This window comes from Labrus bergylta, chromosome 3 (assembly GCF_963930695.1).
Source record: "Labrus bergylta chromosome 3, fLabBer1.1, whole genome shotgun sequence".
Classification (NCBI taxonomy): domain Eukaryota; kingdom Metazoa; phylum Chordata; class Actinopteri; order Labriformes; family Labridae; genus Labrus; species Labrus bergylta.
Genome location: NC_089197.1, coordinates 8,109,610 through 8,126,161, shown reverse-complemented (window position 1 = coordinate 8,126,161; position 16,552 = coordinate 8,109,610). Strand labels below are relative to the sequence as shown.

The 16,552-nt window shown below is 43.4% G+C and overlaps 1 protein-coding gene across 6 annotated transcripts in view; it reads left to right on the top strand.

The window, feature by feature from the left end:
* Positions 1–16,552, top strand: part of vps13c (vacuolar protein sorting 13 homolog C) — a 63,676-nt gene that overhangs the window by 8,749 nt on the left and 38,375 nt on the right. For 3 of the 6 annotated variants that reach the window (XM_065952598.1, XM_065952595.1, XM_065952593.1), the window contains 26 exons: positions 1,587–1,688; positions 3,545–3,607; positions 4,540–4,614; positions 5,694–5,803; positions 6,616–6,675; positions 6,814–6,873; positions 7,255–7,335; positions 7,507–7,564; positions 7,723–7,850; positions 8,003–8,109; positions 8,436–8,613; positions 9,643–9,705; positions 9,784–9,925; positions 10,306–10,409; positions 11,110–11,252; positions 11,353–11,545; positions 12,643–12,757; positions 12,834–12,970; positions 13,045–13,177; positions 13,265–13,382; positions 13,468–13,600; positions 14,697–14,769; positions 15,001–15,101; positions 15,246–15,399; positions 15,852–15,931; positions 16,263–16,322. In XM_065952598.1, coding sequence (XP_065808670.1) covers positions 1,587–1,688; positions 3,545–3,607; positions 4,540–4,614; positions 5,694–5,803; positions 6,616–6,675; positions 6,814–6,873; positions 7,255–7,335; positions 7,507–7,564; positions 7,723–7,850; positions 8,003–8,109; positions 8,436–8,613; positions 9,643–9,705; positions 9,784–9,925; positions 10,306–10,409; positions 11,110–11,252; positions 11,353–11,545; positions 12,643–12,757; positions 12,834–12,970; positions 13,045–13,177; positions 13,265–13,382; positions 13,468–13,600; positions 14,697–14,769; positions 15,001–15,101; positions 15,246–15,399; positions 15,852–15,931; positions 16,263–16,322 — 2,771 coding nt within the window. The remainder of the gene's footprint in view (positions 1–1,586; positions 1,689–3,544; positions 3,608–4,539; positions 4,615–5,693; positions 5,804–6,615; positions 6,676–6,813; positions 6,874–7,254; positions 7,336–7,506; positions 7,565–7,722; positions 7,851–8,002; positions 8,110–8,435; positions 8,614–9,642; positions 9,706–9,783; positions 9,926–10,305; positions 10,410–11,109; positions 11,253–11,352; positions 11,546–12,642; positions 12,758–12,833; positions 12,971–13,044; positions 13,178–13,264; positions 13,383–13,467; positions 13,601–14,696; positions 14,770–15,000; positions 15,102–15,245; positions 15,400–15,851; positions 15,932–16,262; positions 16,323–16,552) is intronic. The other 3 variants (XM_065952599.1, XM_065952597.1, XM_065952596.1) reach the window with 1 other exon arrangement.

Sequence of the window (16,552 nt, the reverse complement as noted above, 5' to 3'; positions counted from 1 at the left end):
GTTGAGGTTCATAGGTGGTGGTTCAGGTCCAGGTCTGATCTGGTTTTTGTTCCTTATTTCTGTTAGGGCTGCATGATACCAAATTAATAATAAAAAAATATTTTGTGATCCAATGTTAAAGTACTTCTCTCCTTCCCAGTAAAAGCTTTCTTTATCAGACACCTGAAGATGGAGAGCCTTTACTCAGAAGGGATGGGAGCTACATCTGTAAGGCTAGACATGCTAACAGCACAACGAGGTTTCGGTCCGACTTTTGACATTTTTCACTGTTGGAGAGGAACCCTCTTAGACCACATCATGCAGCCCTGTGTCTGTGTCTACCTCTGATTCTTTTAACCGAGTTTTTATGTCAGAGCTGTGATGGTTTCATGTAGATTTAGCTGCTTTCTAATCTGGGATTTCCTTCCTAAATCTGAACGTTACCAGTTACTACTGATCCTGTGACTTTTCTTGGAGACCTTGAGGGGATTTTTTGGTGTCTGGTAATCTTTGGACTCAAAATTTGAATTCTGTGAAAAAACACTGTGAGCTAACATGTCAAACTTTATACGGGTGGTGGCGTACAAACAACAGAGCCGTAAGACAGCCCTGGAAACAAAGTTAGGAATGTATTTAACAAAGCAAAGTATAAGGGTACGGGGATTCTGGGTCCTAGATTTGTACTATGTATCATAGTGCAAAATTTCAGGGGACTAATGGTGCGTTTCATTTGACCTTGGAAGTCAGAAATTCCGAGTTGGCGGTCTGACGTCATTATGAAGGCCCCCCTGAAGTCTAAATTCCGACTCGGAAACTCAAAGCAACTTCAGGAAACCGAGTTAAAATCCAACGTGGCTGCTTTGTGCATCAACAGTGCAGTTTAATCTTTAATTAAAGTATTCATTAGCAGCATAGTCCTCTTTATGTCAAGTTAAATCTATTACACCAGAAGTATCATGCAAGTTCTCTCTGTAGACATGTTGTAATGTCATTTTCACTTGCAAACTATCAAGTAGTGTGTTGTTATCGCCCTGTTGTTAGGCGTCCATGTTGCTTATCCGACTTGCAACTGGAACGCGGTTAACTCGAGTGTGACGTCATTCCCAGCTCAGAGAGTTACAAGTTCCTAGGTAAATGGAACGCACCATTTGTAGCGAGGCATTGGGTACATGGGTACTCAATGTAGAGTACTTTGTATCAGGGTTTAAGGTACAAGGGCACTCAATAGGTAACAGGGTACAAAGTATTTGAGCACTTAGTTTCAGGATAGTAAAGTATCACGGTATGTAAAAAAGTACCAGGAGTGTTGTATCAAGACCAGACTAACTGAGACCAAGACATACCAGAGACCAGAGTGCTCTGAGTCCAAGACAAGACCAAGACATTTAGGGATCAAGACCAAGACAAGACCAAGACCAAGGCAGGGCAAGACCAAGATATTTAGGGATTAAGACCAAGTCGAAACCGGGTCGAGACCAAAAATATCACTGAAAAATCATCATCTTATGTGCAGTGGGAAATATCGTGTATAACTTTAGTTAGTAGAACAGGTCAGTAAAAATGTAATCTTTTCATCTGTTTGACTCTGATTTTGAATTATTTCATAGCCATGAAGTATGATGCTGCGAAGGAGGAGCGTTACCAGCTGGAAACGAAGCAGAGAGACCTGCAACGCATCGAGGAGGCGCTACAGATGGCTGCACGCAGAGGTGAGACAGGCTGGCTTCTGAGCACTGACCGACCTTTTAACACCTGAGGACTCACCTGGCGTGTGCTGTGCTGCTGCTCTCTGTTTCCTTTCTGCTCTCAGTGGCTGTTTTTAAACAGCTGATGTGAAGCTTTCTGGTGATTTTAACTTCCTTTTCCTACAGTCACACTAACTCGCAGAGAGCTGAGGTACATCACTGCAGATACTGAACTTCACTGAAGTTAAGATATAGATACAGTTTAGTGTTGTAGTTTAGTCTAGTCAAACCAGCAATATGTTTTTTTATTTTTTTATTCTAACCAGTGATGACTTGAAGGAAGAATGTGCAACATTTTACACCAAAATATATCGGAAATCAAGTATATAACCGCTAGTCTCTCTGAGTCATGACTGTTGGGTGAATGATGGACAAATTGTTGGATGAACGATGGACAGACTGTTGGATGAACGATGGACAGATTGTTGGATGAACGATGGACAGATTGTTGGATGAACGATGGACAGACTGCTGGATGAATGATGGACAGATTGTTGGATGAACGATGGACAGACTGTTGGATGAACGATGGACAGATTGCTGGATGAACGATGGACAGACTGTTGGATGAACGATGGACAGACTGTTGGATGAACGATGGACAGACTGCTGGATGAATGATGGACAGACTGTTGGATGAACGATGGACAGATTGCTGGATGAACGATGGACAGACTGTTGGATGAACGATGGACAGACTGTTGGATGAATGATGGACAGACTGCTGGATGAACGATGGACAGACTGTTGGATGAACGATGGACAGACTGTTGGATGAATGATGGACAGACTGCTGGATGAACGATGGACAGACTGTTGGATGAACGATGGACAGACTGTTGGATGAACGATGGACAGACTGTTGGATGAACGATGGACAGATTGTTGGATGAACGATGGACAGACTGTTGGATGAACGATGGACAGACTGTTGGATGAACGATGGACAGACTGCTGGATGAATGATGGACAGACTGTTGGATGAACGATGGACAGATTGCTGGATGAACGATGGACAGACTGTTGGATGAACGATGGACAGATTGTTGGATGAATGATGGACAGACTGCTGGATGAACGATGGACAGATTGTTGGATGAACGATGGACAGACTGTTGGATGAACGATGGACAGACTGTTGGATGAACGATGGACAGACTGCTGGATGAATGATGGACAGACTGTTGGATGAACGATGGACAGATTGCTGGATGAACGATGGACAGACTGTTGGATGAACGATGGACAGATTGTTGGATGAACGATGGACAGACTGTTGGATGAACGATGGACAGATTGCTGGATGAACGATGGACAGACTGTTGGATGAACGATGGACAGACTGTTGGATGAACGATGGACAGACTGCTGGATGAACGATGGACAGATTGTTGGATGAACGATGGACAGATTGTTGGATGAACGATGGACAGATTGCTGGATGAACGATGGACAGACTGTTGGATGAACGATGGACAGACTGCTGGATGAACGATGGACAGACTGCTGAATGAACGATGGACAGACTGCTGAATGAACGATGGACAGACTGTTGGATGAATGATGGACAGACTGCTGAATGAATGATGGACAGACTGTTGGATGAACGATGGACAGACTGTTGGATGAACGATGGACAGACTGTTGGATGAACGATGGACAGAATGCTGGATGAACGATGGACAGACTGCTGAATGAACGATGGACAGACTGTTGGATGAATGATGGACAGACTGCTGAATGAATGATGGACAGACTGCTGGAGGAATTGGATGTATTAACATGTCCCTCTGTACTATTCATGCTGCGTTTGCTGTCAGCGTCTCAAACTGGAGACCTGCTGTTCAGCCTGGAGAGTGTTGTTTACAAGGAGCCTCAGAACGGTAACTAATCCACACTGTTAAACACACACACACGTCAGCATCACACCTGACTGTTAGTGGCCAATGCATACACAATGCGGGTTAGGGGTGGGAAAAATATTGGAAACAGATTTCCTTTCCAATATAACATTATGTGATTGTCCTTACAAGTTTTGACAGAATCATTCTTTTGTGATATTATTATGATCAGCGTCGACTATAGTATCTTCTTGTATCGTATCCTATCCCTTCCAATCATATATCATTGCATTGCATCGTATCTCATCGTATTGTATCACATCTCATCACATCGCATGTCATCGTATCGTCTTGTATCGTATCGTCCATCCCTACAGCTCGTAGATTATGAACCCTTAAAGGATTTATTGCTCCTGATTCTACCTCACATTTCATTGGCTGGCTGTTCCTATATGACACAGGACGGAGGGTACTCGATGAAGTCAGTTAAGAAATGCTCAGTCACCCACATTAAACAACCTACAGATAGTGCCAGCAGCTAAACTACTTTACAGGTTTAGACTTAGACAACACTTCCTTTCTTGTGTCCACACATAAAAAGGTTGTTATAAACAAATTGTTTCCTTCGTCTCATTTGATTCAACATTAGACAGTTAGACAACTCAAAACATGTCAGTGTTGATCATTAAACCACTGATTTGTTGAGCAGCACATTTAGCATCAACAGTTTGTCTCAGCTGCTTTCATATTTAAAATGAAGTCTTTGGTCTCTGCGCTGTGATTGGCTCTTCACCTGCCTCCTTTAGGACTAAACTCAGTCCGCCTGATGTGTTTGAATCTGCCGCTCTGTGACACCGATCACGCTTATTTAACCTCCAGGAGATGAACAATCTTTCTGCTTCTTGCTTCTTCCTGTGTGTGTTTTCGGGCTTTTCTGTCACTAACAGCTGTCTCTCTCTTTAACGCTGCCAAAGTCCGCAAAGGATTTAAAAAACATAAAAAAGCAAAAAAAGGCTTGAAGAAGCTGAAGCGACACGACAACAAAGCAGGTACGTTTGTATTTTATTTCACTGAGTTTCACCTGCTGGAGTCCAGTTTGTGATGAGGACATCTCAAAAGTGATGATGTCAGTCAGAATCAAATCACACCATAATGACTGAACTCGATGCAGATGTTCATCCCCTTGTCGTTCACACAGTCCAGACGTTAACGAGTTTAGTTTCAGTTTGAAATCCTGCAGGATCCGTCAGCAAGTGCATGGACTAGATCCATAAATAGACTTAATTAGGGCTGGGCACATGATCAAGTTTTCATTTAAATTATTTCTTCCCAAGATCATGAAAACATGACAATCAGGATTAAGTGATTACCGGCACTGCACACCGTGTTTCACTCGTTTTGTCCACAGGTTTTGTCTCGTGTGATAAATGTTTCAAAGTGTTTATTGTTTAAAGTTTGGTCACAAGAGTTCATCACAACTACCTCAAAACATAGTTTATTTATTTGTTATTATGGTTCTTATCAGGGCCCTACTGATATGGGATTTTTAGGGCTGATACCGATATCAACATTATGGAGAGAAAAAATCGGATGTTGATATGCAGATATAAGATTATGAAGTTGAATTGTCGTCTGCTGTGAACAAAAGATTAAGTAAACTTCCCAGCAGTCTTCACATAAACTTTCTGTTTAAGAGAATGATTTCAGGTTAGGAACATTTTCCTGCAATAAATAAAATATGTAAAAAAACATGCACCATGGAAATTACAAATACTTTTGACACCTGATATCAAATAATGTCAAACATTCAACCTACTGTCCCATATTTTGTCGTATCATCTCAATCTGTTGGTCCTGTTTCACAGTGTATTTGCATCAAATCAAGACTTTTATTTAGCCTTTAAAAATGTTATGTCCACTTCTGAATTTTCCTACACTACAAATTGACTCTGCTTATTTGGTTGTGAGAGAGTATATATATATTTGTATATATTTAAATGTGATTCTTGGATGCCGTTGGTTTTGACCCTGGCCTGATCTTTTGGCTGTGGATCGGCTTGTCAGGTCTGACTGTCCTGGTCTTGGATCTCTTCTCTGCTCTGTCTTCATAGTTTACTCTTGATTTCAGAGAAACCTCAAGAGGACAAGAAGGACTCATTTTTTGAGAAACTGGCAGCGCAGGTGATCAAAAACCTGCAGGTCAAGATCAGCAACATCCACCTGCGCTACGAGGACGATGTGAGTAATGGTGTCAGGTTCAGGTTCTTTGTTTGTGTGAAGCTCTGAGAGACATCAGGAAAGTAGAGTTGTCACGATACCAGAATGTTAAAGGAGCAATCTGTAACATATCTAGTGACTGAAATGATAAAGTGAGCTTACTATAAGATCAGACATTAAGGAGACATGCTATGTTGAAGTGCTGGCTTCTCTGACAACAATGCAGCAGCCAGTATGTCCTCCTTCTAACTTTAGATTCTGGTCCTGAATGCTCTGGATTTGTTTGGAACAGAGAGGTGCCACCCCCACACGGCCGTCCAAAACGGCCGTGTGGGGGTGGCACGACTTCGACTGCAGTACCCATTTTAAACACTGGGTGTCAGAGTTACATATTGCTCCTTTAACCTTTGATATGATACAAGTAAAAATGTAACAATATTGATATCTGTTTCAATACTCCAGCACTGTCTAAATTACACAAATTGACATTGACAACGAGTCAAACAGTGCCAACGTGGTTGTGAAATTTGGACACAATGTAATCTCACTGTGAATTTGAATGGATCACTCCTGCTCGCTCTCTTTTGCTCGAGGCAGCTTTTGATTTAATATTTCTGAAAACTGTCGTCTTTGAAAGATTTGGTACTTTTTAATACTACAGATCATTAAAGTGACGGAGATTGTATCGTGTGAAAACACGTGTTTTACAACCTAAATTACACCATTTCAGTATGATGTCATCGCACCTGTATCAACATAAAATAAATTACAATTGTCCAGGAGTTAATGTTACCTGAAAATATCCCTGTAATGAGACTTTCTGCTTGTTTCAGGTGTCGGACCCACAGCACCCTCTGTCTGTGGGAGTAACGCTTGCCGAGCTCAGCCTGCTGGTAACACACACACACACACACACACACACACACACACACACACACACACACACACACACACACTCACACAATGAAACACAAATAACCACGCTCCTGGCGTTTGACATCGACTAATTTTTATCTTTTTGTAACTTTCAGACCACGGATGAAAACTGGAAGGCTTGTATCCTGAATGAAGCAGCAAAAATCATCTATAAGGTGAGAGATCGTACTTGCTCTTAAACCCTATAATATGGGTTTATTTGGCTTTTCAGCATGACTTTGACGTCATTGACATGCAGATAAAATCGCTGATACGCGGATTTGAGAAACCCCGATTTGAGCGGTACAGTTAAAATCAGTGAGCGATGTTTTTGAAACCAACGGGAAAGAAATGTCATGACTAGAAAGCTCCATAAACGTAACCAGTTAACCAGAAGTTAGATGTCTGGTTCTCTGAAAGTTCTCGGTGTTATTGCTCCTGTTTCTGTTCCTTCACATATAACTGATGGTTCATATAACAGCCAGTCAACACAACAGGGCTTGATGACTTCACTGTTCAGGGTTTTGACTTGATTATCTGTGTTTTTATCATGTCAGCTGGGGCGTCTGGAGAGTCTCTGTGCCTACTGGAACGTAGACAGTCCCATCTTCTACAAAGGATCATTTGAAGACATCGTGGTAAGACCAACGCTCTGTGTCTTTTTAAACAAAGATAAAGTCGTCCTTTACAGCCACACGACAAACAACCCAGCACACATTAGACATTAGTATGAATGAATGTGTGACACTCAGACTGCTTCACTGTCGTCTAAAGTCTCAGAGTTTTACTCTTTCTATCTCGTCCTGCAGGATCAGTTGAAGCTCGGGATCAGCAGTAAGGATCAGGAGCTTCCCCATTATCAGTACAGTAAGTTTTTATAGTTTATATTATGAAGTACTTAGGGCGCACTCACATTAGGCAAAGTTGTCCTGTGCCATGCTTTAAGCATGATTGTCCCCTATCCCCGTTCCTGTTTTATCATATACACATCCTCTTCACTGATTGGCTGTTGTGTTTGTTTCTAGTGTTCAAGCCGATCTTTGCTTCGGCTAAAATGTGCATCAACCCAAACGCTGAGCTGGAGCTGAAAACTCCAAAGGCTAACCTGCACCTTGAGGTTCAGAACATCGCCATAGAGATGACCAAACCACAGGTATGCATATGTGTACATATCCTTACACCAGGGTGTGTTGAACTCGCCTGGATGTCCCACCTTCTGATTGTACAATATAATTCTGCTGACGTTTTATCCTGATTACTTTATTCATGTGTTTTGGTATCCTGTGTTGTTGTGGTCCTCTGCAGTACCTGTCCATGGTGGAGGTGCTGGAGTCCGTCGACTGCATGTTCAAGAACGCCCCCTACAGGAAGTTCAGACCTGATGTTTCAGTCCACAACAATACCAGACTCTGGTCAGTTTCACTTAAATCAGATCCCGAGTTACCTCTGTACAGGAGGTTGTGTTGTAGGACTGAAAATCAGTCTTGACCACTTTTTGAAGGTCTCGGTCTTTTCTCGGAATACATAGCATCTTTTCCTTAATGTCTGATGATATAGTAAGCTCACTTTATCTTTTAATTCAGTAAATATATTATTGGAGTTTTAAAATTACATCCTGTCAGAATGATATTTTCCTCTATTTCCTCCTCTATTTGTCCTGAGAGGACAGCTAGAGCTTGACTAACAAAGTGAGACAGTGAGACATGAAGTCTGTGTTGTTTCTTTCTTTGACTGCCAGGTGGAGGTACGGCTTCAACAGCATCCTGGAGGTCCACATCCGACGCTTCAGTCGCATGTGGTCCTGGTCCAACATCATGGAGCACAGAAAGAACCTGAAGACCTACAAGACCGCCTACAAGAACAAACTGCTGAGTCAGTCAAACAAGCCGAACCCAGACATCGAGCAACAGATTCAGGTGCAAACACGTGCATCGAGATGTAGAACACGACACTGATCAGTAAAAGCCAGAGTCTGTCTAAATAGATGGATTTCTTCAGCAGTCAGAGGAAGCCTAGATCACTCCAGTAGTTCATGATTTGTAATAAAACCAGATAGCTTAAGGTGTCCCCCTAGTGGTTGAAATGGGCATGAATTTCGCTGGGTGAAATGCACTCTTGTGGTCGGTGTGGGCAAGGCAGAACTCAGAGGAAGCATAACTTAAATTGTTCCTTGTCTTAATCAAAACAAGACCGTAAAACATGAACACATAGAAACAAAACTCTGGATCATTTCTCAAAAGCATGACTTACTTATGACAACTAGAATCTATCCCAGTAGCTGGCAACATCTTCTGTTTGCCGAGAGGAATGATGACTCGTCTGCCAACTTTTCTCCTCTAAGAAATCAACTTGAGTGTTTCCTGTACACAAAACGCACAGACCAGCCTCTAAATCAGCGTCGCCCGGGGCTGTAAAACAATGAAGAAAGTACTCTGAGGCTTTTTTTGCCTCTTGGAGAGACAGGATAGTGGATAGAGTTGGAAATTAGGACGAGAGAGAGTGGGGTATGACATGCGGAAAAGGAACCACAGGTCGGATTCAAACCTGCGTCACCCGCTTCCAGAAACACAGCATCTGTACATGGGGTGTGCTAACTAACCACTTGTCCACTGGTGCCCCACTCTAAGGAATTATGACAGACATTGTTTTCAGTCAGATTCTTGATCCAGGGTCCCTGTGCACAACCCCAATTTCACCCTCTGGAGTCACTGTCGACTTTGTGAGACTGATTTCCTTTCAGATTTTCCAGCCAAAGGTTTTAACAGAATTTCAAATGAAAATAATGTGAGCTACAGCCCTGATTCTGAATAATTGTAAATAAAAGCAGGCGCCAGGTTATAAATAATCCACATTTTGCTCTATACAATCAACAGACTTGCAGATGGTTTGTGTCTCAGTTTAACCGGCTGATTAAAGTCAGTTTTCCTGGTGTTTGTTTCCATCAGGATCTGGAGAATGTTCTGGATGTCTTCAACATCACTTTAGCCCGGCAGCAGGCACAGATGGAGGTAAATATGACCAATCTGCAACAGACCTGCATCCACTCCAGTTAGAGAGTGTTTTAACCAGACCTCTTCTTGGTCCAGGTGATCAGGTCCGGGCAGAAGGAGTTGGCAAAGAAGGCAGCGGGGGGGCAGAAGCAGGGAGGAGGAGGTTTCTTCAGCGGCTGGTTCGGTCGAAAGGCTAAGAAGCAGGAGCAGGAGCCAGAGGACAGCAAAGAGTCGGAGAGTAAGTGACATCAAAGAACAGACACCCATTGTCTGAATAATTTTTGGTATTTGCAAACTGGTGGGCGAAAGTAGATGTTAAAAAAAAAAGAGGCCCGAGGATTGAGCCTTGGGGTACTCCAGGTTGCTCAATAATACATTTATAAGATTTTGGTGGTGAAAGCGCAGATGTTACTGTGACCTAAGTTACTATAAGTGGAATTAAAGGGGGGGTTTTTCTTCCTTTTTTGATATAATTAATAAATTAAGTAGAACAGGAAGCCTTTATTGTCATTGTTGATTTACAACAAAAATTATTATTGGAATACTTACTGATCTCGAATGATTGGATTAAAGTTAATTTGTTGAGTCTCTTTATTGAGGATTGGTATTTTATTTCAGCTTCGGGGTTGGACGATATCATGACATCAGAGGAGAAGAACAAACTCTACACTGCCATCGGCTACAGCGGCAGCTCTCACAACCTGGCATTGTTACCCAAAGAGGTGAGCTCACCTTTCGTGTTGTATTCATGTTTTCCACAGGCTGAAAATCTGTGCTTTGTCCTCCTTTGACACCATCAGGACAAGACATGTTAGAATCTCACGGACTGATACCAGACACAGATCTCCTTCCTGCTCCCCAGACAATTTACCCCTTCATAGACCATTGTCCACAGGCCTTTCTCGAAACCTTACATTTACTTTTCACGAGCAAATGTATTGTTCCACATGCACAGATATTAACTGCCACATCATAAAACTCTTTGCGCAAAATGTTTTGACTAACAGTAATGACTAAATGTCATAACTTTGTTTACTAAAGCTAGACTTTGAGTTGTCGTTGTCTAAAACTACGAAGGGTAAACTGGACTTAAATGTGACGGAAAGTCATATGTATTTTCATCTAAAACTACTCTGCCACATTGAGTGCAGTCTAAAAGGGAGGATCGGGGCAGTGGATGTGGCTCAGTTGGTAGAGTCATTGTTGTGTTTATGACACAATGAGTGTTGTATGCGGAGGGACCGAGCAGCTTAGAGTGAAAGTTTGTGAAAAGCCCCATAACTTTTTCCCTCTTACCATCTTTATCACAATATTAACATGTATATCTCTACTGCTCTCCTAACAGTACATATCTCTTCAGGCGTGTGTTTATCCTGTCAAAGATTTTGTGTTGCAATAAATCCTTTTGCTTTTTGCATGCAGTATGTGGCTGTGGTCGTCACCTTCCAGCTGTTCAGGACCTCCGTGACGGTCAGAGAGCTCCCGGACATCCCAGAAATCCTCAAAGTCCAGATGATCGACCTCACCACCAAAATATCTCAGAGACCTGGAGCTCAGGCCTTCAGGTGAGCCCCCCCTCCTCCATCATCAGTTGGTTGGAGCTCCTCCCCCAGGGCTTTTCTCAGTGTGTGTTTACAAATGGAAGCTCTCTGTGTCCCCCTGCAGGGTGGAGGCGGGGCTGCAGCACTGGTACGTTACAGGTTTACAACAGCAGGGGGTGGTACCGTCGCTCATTGCCACAGTGGGAGACTCGTCCTCGTCTCTGCTCAGCGTGTTGTTTGAGACGAACCCAGAGGAGAGCACGGCTGACCAGCTGCTCCGCGTCCACTCTCAGCCTGTCGAGATCATCTACGATGCGGTGAGCAAAATAAAAAAAAAGTCTTTATCATCCCAGTAATCGCATTTTCCCAAGTTTTCAGTGTCCTTTAACTTTTGAAGCTGTAGAGTAAAAGCATTTTTCTCCACTCTGAAAATAAAATTTATAATTGTTTTAAAGAGTTTAAAGTAGCAAAGCAGCAGCCAGTATGTCCTCCTTCTAACTTTAGACTCTGGTCCTGAATGCTCTGGATTTGTTTGGACCAGAAAAGGTAGGCGGTTTTAAGGCACCCCCACACGGCCGTTTTGGAGGCCCCTCAGTTTGTCAGATATGAGAGCAGTTATCAGGTCAACAGGTGTTGCAGCGATGGAAGCGGGCAAGAGAAGTGGTTCAGATAGAGGTGATTGTACCCGACCTAAAAAGCCTCTGCATGTTTCTAATAAGCTCCACGAGCAGAAACGTGCTCAAACTAGGATCAATATTGGAGATGCTTTTGAAAAATGGAGAGAGGTTAGAACACAGAAAGGTTTACAGACCGATGCAGAGCTGGCTAAACACTGAAGCTTCAGTGTCCACCACATGGCAACCTGTGTGAGCATCAACTCCAGAGAGAAGGGGGGTGGGGGGAGACAGCTCTCTATGATATTTAGAATTTAGACTGCAGTATTCTTTTTTACATTTTAAACACTAGGTGTCAAAGTTACATACTGCTCCTTTAATGGTGGGAGGAAAGCCAGCATTTTGTCATTCCTTTTTATTTGAGGACTTAAAAAACCTTTAAAGGTATGTGTCCTTTTAATTGAGACCTTGGTCTTGACATTAGAAGAAATCAAGTGACATATTCAGAGTCTCTGAGATTGAACACCTCTAAGGCTTGACTGATCGACAAGATGTTAAAAAAAAGGGCATTGTCTGCTCCACACTCCCTTAAGCAGAAATGCTCTAAAAACACAAAATTTGGACCTCTGATTGGGAATAATGAACGCACAAATCGGATTCTTCCACCAGAAGTCTGGTCCAAAAATGGAGTCAAACAAAGATTTGATCCTCTCTGGTCTCTGGTTTTCTTCTCTTTCATCTGTCCTTCTGTCCTCCTTTTTCCTTTATGTGAAACGTGTTTTCTGCTTTCCCTCCTCCAGCTGACGGTGAACAGTTTGGCCGAGTTCTTCAAAACGGGGAAAGGTGTCGATCTGGAGGTCCTGACCTCAGCCACGCTCTCCAAACTGGAGGAGTTCAAATCGAAAACTGCCACAGGTCAGTAACATCAACACAGTTTTAGATCTGTCACTTCACAGTGTGATGTTTTGCTGATTGGTTATGCTTCCTGCAGGTTTGTCTCACATGATAGAAACCAGGAAGGTCTTGGATCTGAGGATCGACCTGAAGCCATCCTACCTGCTGGTACCCAAGTCGGGCCTGTACAGCAGCACGTCAGACCTCATCATTGTAGACTTCGGTAGTTTAAAGGTCAGTTCTGAAGTTTTATTTCAAGATGATGCGAGTACAGCGCCAGATATTTGACATTACATTTTACATGGCAGTTCAACAGCGTGGAGCAGAGCGGTGTGAATTCGTCTTCATCGTCCTTCTCCTCCCTGGAGGAAATCATGGATCGAGCCTATGAGAGATACAACGTGGAGCTCAGAAGAGTCCAGGTGCTCCACAGCAAGTCAGGTACACAGCTATCAAACACACTTAAATATAACGATTCTTCAGCGGGGAAGTTTGTGTTTTAGTAAATCAGCTCTACTTGACTCACAGGCGAGGCGTGGAAGTCGGCTCGGCTGCAGGACTCTTCAGTCCAACACATTCTCAAACCGATGGATTTAACGGTCCAGCTGGCCAAGTGCATGGTGGAGAAGGACGCCAGGATGCCCAGGTAACGTGTCCAATCACTGAGCAGCCTCACCTGTGGACTCATCCGTACACTTTGCCAATGATCGAGTCATGTTATTGTGCGTCAGGTTGAAGGTGTCGGGTGAGCTGCCGCTGCTGCACGTCAAGATCTCGGACCAGAAGATCCACAACGTGCTGGAGCTGATCGATAGTATCCCTCTGCCCATCAAGAGCTCCCCCCCGTCCACCCCCACTGAGAAGGTACACATGGCACAGTCCGGTGTTAATTCAGCCATACCCACTGAAATAAACACACCATTCAGAGACAGATGAGGGTTATGTACCAAGGTCGGTCAAACACTGATAGAGACTGGTGGAGCAATGCCATAGCCACACTCAGGGAAAAAAGTTTAGAGCAGTGAAGGAGGATGTAAGGCTTGAGAAGAAGGAGTTTAAGGAGGGATTCAGGAATTTAGGAAGTTGTGAAGGAGGTGTTGGGAGGGATGGAGGAGTAAATGAAGATACATAATCGTGCAGGAAGTTAGTTTGGAGTTCAGGAAGTAATTGAGAAGTTGGGGAAGTGATTTACGAGTTGAGGAAGCGACGCGACGAGGTTACTTAAAAGTTTAGGGAGGGATAAAGGACATAAGTGGATTGATGAAGAAGTTTGGAGGACAGATGGAGAAGTTCAGTTTTCAGGTGAGCTGGGGAGGATTAAAGGACAGTGAGTTAAAGAGTTTAGGGAGGTGATTTGAGTTGTTATTTAGGAATTAGGGCATTGACTTGCGAAAAGGTAGAAACTGTGCCTCCACCTTAAAAGATACCCCATGATGGACACTGACATTTAGCTCATTTGGAGACTGACTCTAGAGTGCATTAGAGATCAGATGTTGTAGTCTTGGTATTGATGTCTTGCTCCTCCTGCTAACCAGAACACAAATTTACCTTACCGATAAAACCTCAGTTGGGTTCATGCCGCAGCAGAGCAGATTCTTAGGTCGGTTTGAAGCAGACGCTCACAGTTATGGAATCGGATCATCTGTTAACATGGAGGAGGCGGGCTCTATTACCTGTTCTGCAGCCAGTCAGCAGGGGGAGCTGTCATGTCGTCCATCTTTTTAAACTCTCTTATGTGATGTAGTTGATGAAGGGAGGAGCTTATGAAGTAATTTAGCAGCAGAGGGGGCGATGGAGGAGTTCAAGGGGTCGTTGAATAGTTTGTAAGAGTGTTGGAGAAGTTGAGCATTCACAGAAGTGTCAGAGCAGTTTAAGAGAGTGATGAAAAGTGTTCAGTGGAGTGAGCAGCTCTGGGCTGATGTAACCATGTGACCGTATTTGGCTTTGTTTCCTGTCGTAGATGCTGCCATTGGTCGGGGCCAGAGCACAACTGCTCAGCCTCCACCCCTCCCTCCTCAGTGCCATGGATTCAGGTTGGTGCTGCTCACACCTGATTGGCTCTTAAATGACACAATAAAAAAATAAAAAGAACTGCTAAATAATTCCTAAAAAAACAAATATACAAGTTTAAAGCCTTTTGTAAAGATGTTAATGACTTTTTAAAATGAGGGGATTAATGTCAAGTTACAGGGTAATGATCAATGGCGTTTCCCTCGTTAATGCTGACAGCTCTAGTTTTAAGTATTTGTGCTTCCATGTTTCAGATTCAGATGAAGAGTCCAGTGAGAAGTCGACCGATGAAGATCAGCAGCGCTTGGCTCTGGAGGAGCTCACCGACCTCCAGTTCAAGTTTGAAGTCAAAGAGGTTTGTGTGTTTCTGTCTTAGATGAGGTCGTCATGTGACCTCAGAGGGGCGGAGCCTACCATCAGCCTTTTTAAAAGTGCAAAAAAAAAACAAAAAAAAAAACATGGAGTCCATGCTAAAGAGTTGAGTGTGTGCTGCGTTCAGGTGCTGTTGGAGCTGACCCGGCAGGTGGACCAAGAGAAGACGGTCCTCTACTTCAGCGTCTGTCAGCTCGGAGCTGAGGGGAAGAAACGGATGTATGACATGAGCGTCACCTCATACCTGCGCAGGATCACTCTGGACTACTGCGACGTCCCAGGTAACAACTTCACACCCTGATTTAATTAAAAAAAAAAAATAGATCTGCTCATCCCGGATTGGCTGGAAAAAAAAGTTACTCAACAGGCTGCAGAAATGTTTACAGACCGATGCAGAGCTGGCTAAACACTGAAGCTTCAGTGTCCACCACATGGCAACCTGCATGCTCAGCGATTCTAGAGAGGAGGGGGCAGGGGGAGACAGCTCTCTACAATGTTTTAAATTTGTACTGCAGTACCCATTTTAAACACTAGGGGTCAGAGTTACATATTGCTCCTTTGATAAAAACCAATAAACAAGATCCAGAAAGACTTTACCCTAGAAGTAAAAGATTTATTCACAAACTTTTTGAAGCCTGTAGAAGAATAAAAAGATAAACTGAACTGACTGAGACCTTTACCTGTTCAGGTGCTGTTTTCTTTGTAACCTGTTGTTTCTGTGTTTTCTCTTCAGACGGCAAGAACCGTCCTCTCCACCTGATCAGCTCCGCAGAGCAGCAGGGCTCCGACCTGCTAAAGGTGGAGTTCATCAAGGTGAGCACAAACACGCTCACCTGTTCTGTACAGCGACGCCAAATAATGAGGAGAAAAAATAGAACACTTTTCTGGAGATTATTCCACTCTTGAACGTTATATCCCTGAAAATTTCAAGAACCATAACAACAACTAGAAGGGTGTTTAAAATAAGATGGAGCAGTCAGTCTGTTTGGTGGAGGCTGTGGAGATGACAAGATGTTTATTGATGAAGATGAAGAACTCTGTAAAGATGATGAAGCTTCTGTTATTCGACCCTAAAAGCAGAGGTAACCCACAGACATGATGGAGTTCTAGCTGTTGACATGTTTTTCTGTGTGTCGTCCCGCAGGCTGAACAAAACGGTCCCAGCTTCCAGACTGTGTTCAACAACACGGAGCAAACGCTGAAGGTGGGTGGACGAGGTTTACTGATCACTGAAGTCTTACATCGGGGACATAAGCTCTGTTTTGGGTTACTGGTTAGGGCTAGGCTGGGGGGTGGACTTGGGAGGGGGGGGACAGTTGAGCGTTGTCACGGTACGGGTCAACTGGGGTCAGTGTGAGTGTGCCAAGTTAAAACAGCTTATTTTAAAGAATGACCAAAATGTTTCACTGAGATTTTTCTTCCACACGTTGGAGT